The sequence below is a fragment of the Montipora foliosa genome, chromosome 14 (assembly GCF_036669935.1).
Source record: "Montipora foliosa isolate CH-2021 chromosome 14, ASM3666993v2, whole genome shotgun sequence".
In the NCBI taxonomy this organism is placed as follows: Eukaryota; Metazoa; Cnidaria; class Anthozoa; order Scleractinia; family Acroporidae; genus Montipora; species Montipora foliosa.
In genome coordinates this window covers 23,911,209-23,926,208 of record NC_090882.1, presented here as the reverse complement: position 1 = coordinate 23,926,208, position 15,000 = coordinate 23,911,209, and the positions used below count along the sequence as shown (strand labels likewise).

Genomic DNA, 15,000 nt, shown 5'->3' with positions numbered 1-15,000 from the left:
CTCAACATTGTTGTCCAAAGAACAACATTTGGTCACTTGGACCAAACATTAGATTTTTCTCCGCTTGTTTCGAATTCAAATCCATTACGCCATCTATACAATTGTCAGCTTGTCGGTAATCAACACAGTCATGTTAATATGAATTGTTTATGAACTTGGCCTTGCGAGCTCGAAACTGTACTTTAAATACTGAACTGTGACGTTCTTTACTTGATATTACGACTATTATTTTCTTTCCTTGCGACCCAGGAAAAAAGGCCGTACTCATATTTGTTGTTCAAGGAGACATTCAAAGGACTTCTTTTTTGTCGCGTCTTTAAAGTGGGGTCTAGTAAGAGCTCGAGGCCAATTGATTAGAAGCTATATACAAAATTTGGTTTTTTCAACGGAGTTCATAATGTAAATTGGCCACCGTACAGAGATTCTAAAAGCTGACGTTTCGAGCGTTAGCCCTTCGTCGGAGCGAATCGAGGAATTATGGGTTACGTGTAGTTTTTATAGTAGAGTAGGAGCTACGCTATTGGTGGTAACATGGCAACGTGAAAAATAGGAATATATTAGTTGAATGAAAAGCGTTCGTTAATACCGTGAGGATTAAGGGTGCCGATTTGGAAGATGAATTTTTGTTCTAGATTCTTGCGGCTTTCCGTCGTACCTAGATGTAGGGAAAGGCCGCAGATAGCCATGTGTTCTTTGGAGTGGTTAGGGAGATTAAAATGACGAGCGACTGGCTTAGATGCATCTTTGTCATTCTTCTCAACATCACGAAGGAAGCTAGTCTGGTGAAAGTTTTAGAGGGAGCAGTTGATTATTTATAATTAACTCCGTATTCAAGTATATTGAGATAACAAACAAAATTTTAAGTTGTAAATTATCCATCAATAGACCATTTTACAGTGGTAGCCAAGTTACCTGGCCTAAGAATGGAAGCGAGGCTGCCGGTGGCCCTGCCTTTATGCAAACCTTGTTAATGTAGACTTATTAGAATTACAATAACACAATTAAGACGAGGTCACTGGCAGCCTCGCAGCCATTCATAGGTTTGATCAGTATTAACCTATCGATAGAACAAGGAATCGAGGAGCAGAATGCCGGATAAACTCAACTTTGGGCAAACATCATCAGTCCGACCATTGCGTGACAGTAAGGAAAACCACCGGTCGTTGTGGACTGGGTTCCAGTTTCTTTTTGAAACCCGGCTTTTCTCACGCGGAAGATGTCTGCGGAAGACTCGGACGTGAGGTATGTAAAATAATACTTATTAAAAACTGGATCATTGGATAATGCAATTCCAGAGTTTTGATTGGCTAAGCCATCATGGGTTTTGAGCCATTATACCATCATCTACAAACACGGCAAGCATATGCGTGATTTTTTTGGGCCTTTTTATTTTTATTGTAGTCTAGTTTTCAATATTTTGGGGACGTTTTTAATAAAACTATTATTCCACTCGCGCTTGTTGGATATGAGATGATTATAGCCAACTCGGCGCTACGCGCCTCGTTGGCTATCTATCATCTTATATTCAACGCGCGCTCATGAAATAATTGTTAAATATTTCTGTTTTAAAAAGTGTGAAATAATTTAGTACGTCTAAACCCAAATGTCACGAATGTCTTGCATATAACATTTCGAATGTAACCCGGTAGAAGCGTTCAGTTATTGCCCAAAAACATGCAAATAAGCTACAACCAATCACTGTTCAGTGTTCCCACGATATTTTGTGCATTTGAAATTCCAGGAAAGAGAAAGCACTCCAACCAAACTTTCCAGAATTATCGTTTCTGCAAAATAGCAAGGAATTCGACAAAATCAGTTTTTCATTTCAAAAGCGTGTGAGAACGGCAGGTACAAAACGCAGGTCACAGGGCACAGGACACAGAAAATATAATTTAAAAAGTAAGACACTCCGTTAGGCTTTTCGTGTCTGGCATCGACCACGCTTTCCGGTTTTGTTCTTAGGGTAAAGCAACTAAATGAGGAAAATTACACATTGTATTGGAACTGGAAGAGTTCCTTATCTCGTTCGTAAGTCTGGAGACCTGAAAACAAGGGTTTGTCTTCGTTCCACCCGAAGGGACTTGGAACGAGGCTCTGATAGGAGAATGGAACGGAAAAATAGCCGGCAATATGGCGCAAGAGGACAGTTTTGAGGTAAGAAGACAGCACTTGCTGACAACGTATTTTGACCTCAGCGGTTCGACTGAAGAACTGGAAAATTGCCTAGTGAATTATCAACACACGTCTGCTTTGCTAACTACGGACTGAACTGCAATCGTGAGTTGCCGATTTCCGTTTGTGGCTGCGTACATTGATGTTTTAGTTGTCATAAAGTTGAGTGATGGTATTTCATGCTTTGGTTCTAGTCGTGGTTATGAAATAGTGACCCTTTAAGACCGTTTGCATAATTCGAAAGGTTTCAATATACTACTAGAATCTTCAAACCTAACGTACTTGATAGGTATTGCTGTTGGCAGTCGATGCATCGGGACCTAATCTTGTTCCATTTATTACCAGAATGAAACAAGTTCAACATGTTTACGATATGAACTGTGGCTTTGATCATTTCTGTTTTTTTTTTCATTTTAAATTCTACAGGAAAGTGATTACAAGGAAACCGACTCAGAGATATCTTCTTGTTCAGAGTAAGTAATTATCATTTTTGTTACAAAAATTATGAAAATCATGGGATTTTTTTTATTTCTAATGAAAAATATAGTAAGATGAAACCTTCTTTGACTGTTTTGAGTACAACCAGATGTACTGTGAAATATATAGCACCCTTGGAAAAAGTAGGACCATGGCCTCCCTTAGACTTGCCACAAGTCGACCTCACGATAACCCCAGAAGAAAATGTTTCGGCGAGCGAATCGCGATTTTTCGTACGCGAAGTGACCGCGCGTATCTAGACGAAGGACTTTTCGAAAGTCTAGGCCTCCCTTTATCTTCAGTACTGTCTAGATATGGAATAAAAATTGTTTCCAGGCAGATTTGTAGCAGAATGTTTTTCCATTGTTTATCATTGTAGTAGTTCTTTCATAGGTACAAGTAAGAACGATTTTCATGTGTTTAGGCTGTGGTTAACTTTTTAGTTGATTTTTGGTAGAACCAGTTTTAGTATTAGCCATTTGTACTGTTTACATTATACATTATTGTTGTGATAAAAAAAGGTAAAACAAATACCAACGCTTGTCTACTTCTTCTAAACCGGAAATCGCTGCTCTAACATCGCCCCATGTAAGGTAATCCAAGAGAGTCCTGGATTCCAGATTCCACGCTGTGGATTCCGGATGTCTGTGGATTCCGGATTTCACGCTGTGGATTCCGGATTCCATGTCTGTGGATTCCGGATTCCACATCCATGGATCCCGGATTCCATGGATTCCATTAGCTGGATTCCGGATTCCACAGACCAAAATTACCTGGATTCCGGATTCCGGATTACCTTACATGGGGCGACTAACAGCTTGAGCTTGTAAATATACGACTCAGAAAAGTTATTACAAGTTTAGCTTATTCCCCTCATATTGTAGGGTGTGACCAATTACTCCTAGGAGAGTCAACACCTTGAAAATAATAGCCTACATTTGAATAACGATACTTTATACATCCTAAGCCTCGTGTTTCCAGAGAAAGGATTTTTCAAATGAATGTGAGACTTGGGGTGTGTGAGTATTGTTGTTGAAATATTGACACTGTTTATGCAGTGTACATAGCATTGATATTGTAGAACTTTGATATTTTGGCTGCATATTGGGATGAACGCTCAAACAAGCACTTTTTTGAACTGTAGTTATGTTCTCTTTCTTTCATATAGAACTGATATTGCATCATTTTATAAAGACGATGTCACCACACCTTATTATGCAAAGGGCGTTTCCTCATACAGTGGCCCAGAACTGTTGGACATTCTAGTGTTGAACGTAGATGATGAACGGGTTAGCATTAACAGACCTCTTGCTGTACAAGAAAATGCCGTATTTGTTATAAACAGAACTTGTCTCAAAAGCCCCGATGACTGGCTGCAAGATGATCATGGCAGTTTCGAAAATAAGGGTCATTCAGGACTCATTGTCACAACAAGTGATGAAGACGGCGTCTTCACTGAAAGACTGCCCAGGAGAAAACAAGAAAAGACCATTGCTTGAGCAGGGGCAGTATCTTGTTAAAACAACATATTGGACTCACAGGAAGCACAAAGATTTCAAGCGCAAGACGGTTGAGGTAATCAATTGGAAAAATGAAGTAGAGCCTCTTGGTATGATGCAGTACTTCCTTGAGGAGGAGCCCCATAACGTGTCCCCAAAGAAACATGGAAATGCGAAAGGAGGCAAGCGGTTTTACCCAACTTCACGCAGTACCAAAAGTAACATCAGCAAGAGAGTCTGCTCCCGCCAAGGTCCAAGCAAAATTTATGATCAAGCTTTCCAAGATGCTGGAGGAATGTTTGCAATGAAAGCAGTGTCAGATCTTCCGAGAAGGAGTAGGCAAGTCAAGTACGAGAGGTCTAAACTACGGCAAAAAACAGACAGAGACGAGTTGGCCAGTTTTCTCGACAAAAGTCGCAACAGCACGTGGATTCAGAACATTCAGTGGACTCCATGCCCACGAGCAGTTATTGCATCAAAGGGACTCCTTGAAGATGTTGTCAACAATTGCTGCAATCCGGAAAAGTTTGGCGTATTCTCCATTGACACCACATATAATGTTGGAGACTTTTACCTGACAAGCACAGTGTATCCTCACATTAAGCTGGAGAGCCGGTCAACTGGGACAGCTCCCTACCTACCAGGCCCAGCAATGCTACACGTCAAACAAAACGAGAGTCAGTTTGTGTATGTTGGCCACACCTTGATCAAAAAGAAGCCTAAAATAGACGGCGTCCTTTTCATTGGTCTTGATCGCAGCAAAGCACAAGAAAATGGTCTTGCTCGAGTATTCCCCATTTCAAGGTTCTTACCTTATACCAAGCACGTACGGGACAATGTAGACGCAAAGCTTGCAAGCCTTCAATTAACCGAGGGACTTAAAGGGGAAATCCTAAAGGACATTTTCGGCGACGACAAGCGAATGATGAAGGGTTTGATTGATAGTGACAGTCCTGAAGAATTTGACTGCAAGTTGTTCGAGGCCCAACGCTGATGGGATTCTTTGGAGTTCATGGAGAAGATGGGTGCTGAACCTGGGTTTGCAAAGTATTTTACAACTAGTGTAGCAGACAGCATATGAGAAGGCATGATAACTTCCGTCAGGAAGGCGGTTGGAATTGGTCACAACCTTTACTTTAACAACGCTTCAGAGTCACTTCATTTCCAGTACAAACTACAGATTGAGCGGAATCGCACTGATGACACCCTATCTGGCAAACCCATCTTGAAGAGCACTATGTCTCAGGCCACAGATGAATATGTTGAAATGTGCGAAAGAGCAGCCAGAAACGTGGAGAGAGCTGTTATTGACAAAGGCCCAGACTTGCACCAGAGTGAGACTGCAGAGGAATGGATTACAATGTCCGAAAAGGAGAAGAAGGATCACCTTAAAAAGATCACCCCCTTGATCCAAACAGCTGTCGACGAGGAAACTGAATTGCCTATGGATGAGGAAACAGCCGTCTTGGGTAATTTTGATGTGAGTGGCCTTCCAGAAATGTTCAGAGCTTCATGGCGAAATCCTGAGGTGATCATGAAAGAGGACGGTGTAAGACAAGACGAATAAAGTGGTCATGTCCACTACAAGTGATAGTCTTCATCTTGTTAGGGTCACTGATTGGGAAATTGCCAGCCTGTGATTGCGAAGGGTTCAAGCACAAGGGTCTCTGCGCGCACGTACTCGCAGTATCGTTCCAGATGGGCTCCTTACAACGAGTACTTTGTAAGTGGACACCAAACATCACTCGCCAACTACAGAAGAGTATGCCAAGTGGAGCAGGCCTTAAAGAAAACGAAAAAGGCAAGGAAAGAACCAGAAAAACGCACACAGAGGAAAGATCCACCGCAGGATTTTCCGAGAGAGTTCCATCCGTGACGCAAGGGATTCCACGTGACGAGTATGAGGTTGTCTCTGTATAGGACACTAAGGCGTTGACTTGCTATGGCTGCGGATCAAAGGTAATTGTAGTTACGCCTTAAAAACATATAGAGACGGTTTTAAGAGATAAATACGAGACACTTGACTGTAAATTAAAACGACTTGTAGGCCAATGCATCGCTCTTTAATTTAAAGAGTAACATGCCGGTATGAGAAGGTAAGATTTAATAATCTCTAATACATATTGTCTTCCAGTTAAGGAACAAGCCAAGTGATGCACCACCTCCTGCACCATACGATTTGATGCTCAAGCATCGAGAAAGAAGGGTCTATCAGAAGAAGGGAACGATTCAACTTAAGGTTGGTACCCTGCTAGATCAACGATATAATGAACTGCTACTTAGTAAAGACCAGTAAGTCAGGCCTTTCAATAATGTTGCAATAAGAGAACTACTCTTACAATAACTTAAAAGCGAGCAGACAATTACTAATTACAAATTATGGGTTATGAAAATCTCACTTCAGGTCAGCCGGGATCCAGAAAGTGTGTATTACCATGTCAGAAAGACGTGTGTACTGGCAAAGTGTGACAAGATCCTACCAAGAAATATAATAATCGCCGAGCCTATCAGTGAACAGATGAGCGAAGTTCACAAGCGCCATTTATCTCAGGAATTTGGTGTTTTGGTATAGAAATGTCCGTCGAGAGTTTTGTTAGAAGTGTTGATACTATGATAATGACCGAATGCTAAAAATGTAAATGGTTCAAATTTAGTATCTAACCTAACCTTCATCCAAGGAGTTTTTTTTTTCATGAAACTTATAGATATTGCAGGTTATGTAGGGCACAACCAAGCAAGGTGTATTTTCATTTTGACAAGTAAGGACGTCTAAGGTGATTCAAGAATATAAATTTCTTTCCTTGTTGTGAGTGGTGCTTTTTTTTTCTGAATCTTTTCCCTCGTGCATAAATACAACAAAGACATAACTTGTATGGGACGGGGTGCTGCATTGATTAATCTCGGTTTGCAAAGTAGTCAAACTCCACACACCCGACGGGGATATATTGGCCACATGCGTGGCCGTTTATTGTTGATACCAAGGTTAGCAAGCTAAATAAAAAACATACCAAAGTATCCCAGCAAAGGTGAGGGAGAAACCTCCAGGAGGGTCCCTCTGAGTCGATTTCCTTGTAATCAGTTTCTTGTAGAATTAAAAAAAAAGAAAAGAAAAGAAAACAGAAATGATCAAAGCCGAAGTTCATAATTATCCTAAACATGTTGAACTTGTTTCATTCTGGTAATAAAATGCAACAAGAGTTAGGTCCCGATGCATCGACTGCCAACAGCAATACCTATCAAGTACGTTAGGTTTTGAAGATTCTAGTAGTATATTGAAACCTTTCGAATTATGCAAACGGTCTAAAAAGTGTCACTATTTCATAACCACGACTAGAACCATCCCATGAAATACCATCACTCAACTTTATGACAACTAAAACATCGATGTACGCAGCCACAAACGGAAATCGGCAACTCACGATTGCAGTTCAGTCCGTTGTTAGCAAAGCAGACGTGTGTTGATAATTCACTAGGTAATTTTCCAGTTCTTCAGTGGAACCGCTGAGGTTAAAATAAGTTGTCAGCAAGTGCTGTCTTCTTTAATACCTCAAAACTGTCCTCTTGCGCCATATTGCTGGCTATTTTTCCAGTTTTTCCGTTCCATTCTCCTATCAGAGCCTCGTTCCAAGTCCCTTCGCGTGGAACGAAGACAAACCCTTGTTTTCAGGTCTCCAGACTTACGAACGAGATAAGGAACTCTTCCATTTCCAATACAATGTGTAATTTTCATCATTTAGTTGTTTTACTCTAAGAACAAAACCGGAAAGCGTGGTCGATGCCAGACATATGAAAGGCCTAACGGAGTGTCTTACTTTTTAAATTAAATTTTCTGTGCCCTGTCCCCTGTGACCTGCGTTTTGTGCCTACCGGTGTGAGAATTAACAATTATGCTCCGACCAAGAGATGTAATTACACTATGGTATCCAAAAAGAAAATTGGGGGTAACCACGCATTCTTTAGAGATAATTGAGCTTCAATTTGAGAAAGAACGCCATACATTGCTTTGCTTACGTTAAAGCTTTTTACAAATATTGTTCATGAATTATGTTTGAAAAATGCGTGTTACCCCCAATTTTCTTTCTGGATTTCAATAACACTTGTTAAGATCTACCTTTCCTGCATAATCACAAATCGGGACAAAAATACGTTTGAATTAGTAGGCACCGCCCTTAACAAGTGTGAAATAATTTTGTAAGTCTAAACCCGCCGGTAGTGTCTACGATATTAAACGAATTTCGTTTGAAGCTTTGAAATACTGAGAGATTTTACGTTTCCATCGCTTGGGCCGTCCATAGAGTACTTACGAAGATCTACTCTATCTGCATAGTTTTATACCGCGCTAAAATATCCCTGCCGCATTAGTTAGTATCGGCGATAGGAAATCCGAATATCTGGAGATGCGCAGAACGTATGCGCAATAACAATAGTAGGCAGGCCTACACCATAGCCTGCCCCACGTTTTGCGTACACCCGGTACACCCGCTAAATACAGGCAATGCATGCCAACAGTAACTCTGTATTGTTGTACATTATTCTCCATTTCAGCTTTGTTTGGCCCAAATCAAGTTCAGATTTAGGTGCTCAGAATTAATTTGACGTTCCAGTGAAACAAATCTCAAGAAATGATCAAGGCAATTTTCTCGATTAGCTCAAATTATACTCAGTTCGCTCAATAGGAGGTTTTCACGTGACGTCATCACCGCCATGCTGGTGGACGAAAACAAATTGAAAAGATCTCTCATTAGCTTTTTTTGTTCGTCCACCAGAAATCGTACATTTCTCTATTGTTATTGGTGTCCCTAGAAAACGCGTGAAAAAAGAAGAGAAATAACATTTTTCCAAGTGTCGAAAATCACGATTTTCGGCCAAATAGCAAAAGTGGGACCAAGGGAAATCTTCGAAAATGACTTTTTTTAATCTTTATTTTTTTTCATTAGAGCGTTTACGGTATTGGAGCACTTTCTTAAGAATGGTTAGCTCTTGATGACACTCAGAATACCATGCACTTTGTGTTTCCGATTCCGTCAACTCAGAGAGACAGTAACAGACTTAACTGATTAGAGTGTAATGTGAAGTGCTAGTTTTGTACCCCATATGAATCATGTGAGCGTTAGCCCTACTGATGGAACTGGGCCCACATGCAAGGACAGAGAAAAATTCTGACCAGGGTGGGAATTGAACCCATGACCTTCGGGTTCGATCGCCACATCTCCACCGACTGAGCTACAAGGTCAGCCGGGAGCGGGCCATGGGAACTGAAGATGTTAAAGTCACGGCAATGAACATGTACAAGTACAAGGAAGGGTTACGTTTTTAGAAACGAGAGATAGTAGCCTGGTTGTCACTTGTGTCACCCGACCTGAACCGTCTAAAAATCAGGCTAGATGGATAGCGGATACAGTGCCTCTATCCCATGTTCGACCCTCCGGTCAAGGTTTTTCCCTTAGTTACTTTCTTCAAAGAGTGGGTTAGGTCCGATAAATTTTTAAGTTATTGAGTGTTTGGACAAACAAGTTTTGAAATCTCCTTATATGCATGGTTGTCACAAGGGATGAACGTATAATACACGCACCATTCGCAAGTTTAGTTGCCTTCCGATAACTCGTATTCCTTTTTTGAGCGAAAGATAACAACTACCGGTCAATGCGTCTACAAATGCCGTTTGAGTCTGTGGTAGCATCGCTGGTAAAAACCGACCTTTAGAACCACATCGAAAACCAAGCTTCCGAATAAAAGCCGACTCCACTGAGAGGCTGCAGCGGTCGTTGTAAAAAGTAGATTAGGGAGCTTACGAAACTAGGACGACGACGGCTACGAGGACTTCATTTAAAAAACAAATCCGCGTTATTCATATCACTACGAAACTATTTCATGTCGTTCCGTGTTAAATATAGGGCGACGTCGACGACAACCTCACCTCAAAACAGAACTTTGCTGTAGTAAAAGTCTTTCGCGATTATTCCATCTCGTTCACGTCGTTCAATATGGGCGAAGTATCCTAAAAATAAATTGGTACGAGCGGTTTCAGACTGAAAATAGAGAATGAAAGATTCCCTGTTGCATGCTCACGTTGTCGTCAAAACCTAAAATTTAGTGATTTCACGTCGTCGTCATGCAGAGAACCGCAAAAATATGAGCTAAAATCCGTGCTGCACGTGCAGCACGATTATTTATGCTCTTTTAACCAATGATATTATTGTTTTGTGGCGTTTTCGTCGACGTCGTCGTCGTAGATCTTAAGCTCCCTAATGTGTAGTAACTGACGAGGAATTAAACTGATTTGAGTGGGTTGGAAGCGTAGAGAGTGAACTGAAAATTCATAGTCATGCGCTAACAGAACCTTGTATTTGGTCATTTCACGTCGTCATTTAGGAGATGACGGCAAAGAAATGTACCAAAACGTAAAACGCACGTGCAGAGCCATTGTTTTTGCTCACTAAACCTATTGTTTTGTAGCATCGTCGTTGCCGTCGGCGTCGTCGTTTCGTAAGCTCCCTACTAAAAGAATCACGGCCCCACTGGGACGAGAATGACGCAAGTTATTCCGATGGGACTGCGCCTGTCTAGAGCCTTCCTGTCGCATGTTTTAACGTGAAGGCTGCGCAACGCGAAAAGACGAGGCACTACATTGACCAAAATATCACGAGACAAGACAAGCGAAGGATAACTAAATCATAGTTATATCTCTTTTAATTTAGCATTGGAACGAACAAGAGAGCTTTCGCTGCACCGTCTACGTAGACTTCCAAAAATTTAAGACAACTTAAAAAAAGATATTTTGGATGAGAAACGCTGTCACCAAGTTGAATAAAAACTTTCGAAGATTTCGCTTTAATTAATTCAGCATGTGCACGTCCATGTCTTTTTACAATTCCCATCAATCAAGTCCTTCACTTCGAAAGTTTCAATTCCATCACAGCCTCAGTATTGCGTAATAAATCACAGATTCATGGCACCGTCATTATCTCTTGTGGAATTTCTTGCTAGGATCTTTGGCGTAATCCAAAAGCATCTGACATGGAACAAAGCGCTCTCCACCAACGCTTTCCTGTAATCGTTGCATTCTTTCCACAAACTTGTCTGCTCCATAGGTGTCGAGATAGCGGAAAGGACCTGGAGGGAAGCCATATTTAAGTGATGGTAGACTTAATTTCCTCCCAGCATAGGCACTTCTGTCCAGAAATACAATTTATAATGCCCAACAAGAAGTGTCCAGTTAAGAGAACACTACCCTAACATTGAGATATCAAACCATCTATCTGAGAATTTAAAAAAGTACTCTTGTGTACGCGAAAAAAAAAAAAGTGAAATACCCCAGTTGGGTCCGACACAAACTAGAATCCCGTAACTTCAAAGGAATTGTTTTTCATGAATCAAAAATGAGCGAGCAAGTATAGTAAAACCAGAAGCACGTGACCTTGAAGCGTGTAACTTGCAACTCTTTTCCGTGAAACACAGCTTGGGATTTTAGGGCACCAATCTTATGCCCAAATATAGACAAAAATAAGATCGAAGCGGCACGTGGGGGAAACTGCACAAGCCACGTTGCATCCAAATAAGGAAATTTCTAAACTCAAAAAAACCCAGCTCTTAACCAGAGTTAAACGCTTTGAGGTCATGAGTTTCTGGTAAAACCCCATGTAAGTTTACACTGTTTAGGTTCCGGTAAATATCCAGAAGTAGTATGACAAAAATGGACAAAAAAATGTGCTGGAGTTATGCTTACTCAAAAAGTTTTGGTAAAAGAGGATTCAACCTGAGAATGGATTTTTAGATTTTTAGATTTAAAGGGATAGGGGTTTTGCATTAAGTTTTACTAGATCTATCCATTGAGAATTTCTTAATCATGCAATGTAACTGCCGCTGTCTTCGAAGCATCTAATTACCTCCATGAAAGGGTGGAAATCCAAGGCCGAAGACTGCGCCAATGTCCCCGTCAACCTAAGGACACAACAGCACGTATTGCCAAGTTTGAAAATTCACCAATGATTATTCAAAGGCCAACCGCCAATTAACCTACATGTAGCCGTACCCTCCCCCCGAAAGAAAAACGGGAGGAGGGAACGTCTTCGAAAAGCTGGCCCAAATCGCGTTCCGTGACGTCACGGTAATAGACCAATTCGGCTAACTCAATGCTGTACCCAATTCAGATCCTTTGGGAATAAAACCAAATATTTCGCAATCCATATGAATGATACATTATCATGCAAATACAATACACAAAGAATCTTAACCCCGAGAGATCTGAATTGGGTACAATATTGCATTAGCCGAATTGGTCTATTTATGCAATTTCTGGAAATAAATGGTACTTCCGCTAAAATTGGTGTAAACAAAGGCTTCGTATTTCATTGAATTTCAATTGTATTTGATAGATTTCTGCTCCTTGGAACTCATTTGCAAGTCAATGTCCCTTTTTAAGTGTATACTGTGTTTTTGAGAAATTGAAAAGGATTATGAGCAAATGAACACAGTCTTGAAGTAAGTTTGCAGGCTACGTTACCGTATTGTTTACGGATTTACCCATTTGCCTTCGGTGTCAAACTGATTTATTTATCTCATGGAATATTGTTCGAAATTTGAAAATAGTTACAGATTAATTATTGATACGGATTCAGTGAAATTAGATAAATGACATAGTGATATTTACCCAGTGGTGTCTTGTAGTAAATCCTTTTCCTAAGCAATGAAAGTTTGTCCAAGCTCGGAGTTCATTGGACCTTAATTTCATTTATGGAGTCTAATAATCATCGTTTAATTAAGAACAATACAGTTATGCTGTCCTTTAGAAAAGGCAAAATTTACAGCACAACCTTAGAAGCTCCTACGCAGCAAGTTTCGAAAAAGCTCAGCTTGTTTTCCAGTCTAAGGAATCGCTTCCAGAAAGCTTGGATTTCAGCACACTGAAGCGCCTCAGGCTAGCTTGTTGCAGCCCATCTCCGACTTAAGATGAGCAAACTATTCACCTTCCTTTAGTACCGTTTCCTTCTTCACTGTAATCATCATTTTTGAGAGATATCGATGTTTTGTGTCGTAAACGGCGATAATATACACCAAAATAATGTGGAAGAAACGACTCAAGTGTAGGCGTATCACCGTGTGGGTGTCACGAGATGTGGGCGAAACGACCGGTTTCAGTCATCGGTGTTTGGCGCGGCGAGAAGGGAAGTTGGGGGTGCAAAAATAGACTTTTCAGTATGCATTTTGTCTTCAACCGAACATTTAATAAGCTACAAAAGAGGCAAAGGCATTGTGCGGTCCTGAGCACTTACTGGATTTCTTAATATTCCTTCTTGTAGACAGAGTATTGATTCATTTACAAATCGCGTTGCCAGTCTCATTTGGATTTCCTCTGGATCGTGACTGAAATGAGAAGTCAAAATAATAATGAGAAAGGAAGAAACAAGAAAACAAATGAGAAGAATCAACACGACAACGCATACCTTCCCCTTTTGGGAATTGCAAATTCTTGAAGAAGCTTCTCTACTTCGACATTGACCTGGAGAAAATGCCAAAAGAAGCAATGATGAGAAATCAACCTGTAACTTGAATGCGGCTTTCTAGTCGTAGACGCGGAATAACAAAAGCACATAAAAGCCCGTTTAAACGGTTTAGACATTTGCTTCAACATGCATTCAGCACTTTGTTGAGCCAAATGTTCCGTGCGTTTAAACAGGTCGTCCAACATTGTTGAAAGCGTAAAAAATGCCAAACACGCACGTGTAGGGCGTGCAAAGCTATTGGGGAGCTTTAGCAAAAACAATAGCGTTGCACGCCCTGCACGTGCATTTTTCATTTTTGTCCATTTCTTTGCCGTCGTCAGCAAAACAACAACGTGAAATAGCCAAATTTGAGGTTTTATGGAGAACGTCGGCACTTGAAGATAAATTTTCATTTTCTCCCCTAAAAACATTCATTCCTGAGGGACTGCCACACTTTTGTCTTATTAAAAAGCTTGGAGTAGTCGCGAAGTGATTGCAATAACACGAATTTATTTTCTGAGATGACGTTCTCGTTGCCCTTCCCGTCGTCGTTGCTAAAGCTCCCCATTAGGGACCTTAAGATCTACGACGGCGACGTCGACGAAAACGTCACCTCAAAATAGAACTTTGCTCTAGTAAAAGTCTTTCGCGATTATTCCATCTCGTTCACTTCGTATAATGTGGGCGAAGTATCCTAAAAATAAATTGGTACGAGCGGTTTCAGACTGAAAATAGGGAATGAAAAATTCTCTGTTACATGCTAACGTTGTCGTCAAAACCTCAAATTTAGTGATTTCACGTCGTCGTCACCGCAAAAATATGAGCTAAAATCCGTGCCGCTCGTGCAGATCATTTATGCTCTTTTAACCAATGATATCATTGTTTTCTGGCGTTTTCGAGGACGTCGTCGTCGTAGATCTTAAGCTCCCCATTAGGGAGCTTTAGCAACGACAACGGCGACGGCAACGAGAACGTTACAAATTTGTATATTTAGTGAGTAAAGGCAATAGCTTTGCACGCTCTGCACGTGCATGCATCTTTTCATTTCTGTCCATTTCTTTGCCGTCGTCAGCAAAGCAACAACGTGAAATAACCAAGTTTGAGGTGTTATGGAGAACGTCAGCACTTGGAGATAAATTTTCATTTTTCTCCCCTAAATTAAGCGCCGCTCGTAACGGTTTCATTCCTGAGGGACTGCTACACCATTGTCACATTAAAAAGCTTGGAATAGTCGCGAAGTGATAGCAATAACGTGAATTTATGTTTTTACATGACGGTCTCGTTGCCATTCCCGTCGTCGTTGCGAAAGCTCCCTAAAAAAAAAAAAGGGAGCTTTAGCAACGACAACGACAACGGCAACGACATCTCAA

At 40.9% G+C, this 15,000-nt stretch overlaps 1 protein-coding gene across 1 annotated transcript in view; it reads right to left on the bottom strand.

Annotated features, from left to right (window-relative positions):
• Positions 1-10,820: 10,820 nt before the first annotated feature.
• Positions 10,821-15,000, bottom strand: part of LOC137984681 (trifunctional enzyme subunit alpha, mitochondrial-like) — a 48,722-nt gene continuing 44,542 nt past the window's right edge. The window contains exons 31-34 of the mRNA XM_068831923.1: positions 13,592-13,647; positions 13,421-13,511; positions 12,035-12,089; positions 10,821-11,261 (exon numbers count right to left, since the gene is read on the bottom strand). Of these exons, the coding sequence (XP_068688024.1) occupies positions 11,110-11,261; positions 12,035-12,089; positions 13,421-13,511; positions 13,592-13,647 (354 nt within the window). The 3' untranslated portion in view covers positions 10,821-11,109. The remainder of the gene's footprint in view (positions 11,262-12,034; positions 12,090-13,420; positions 13,512-13,591; positions 13,648-15,000) is intronic.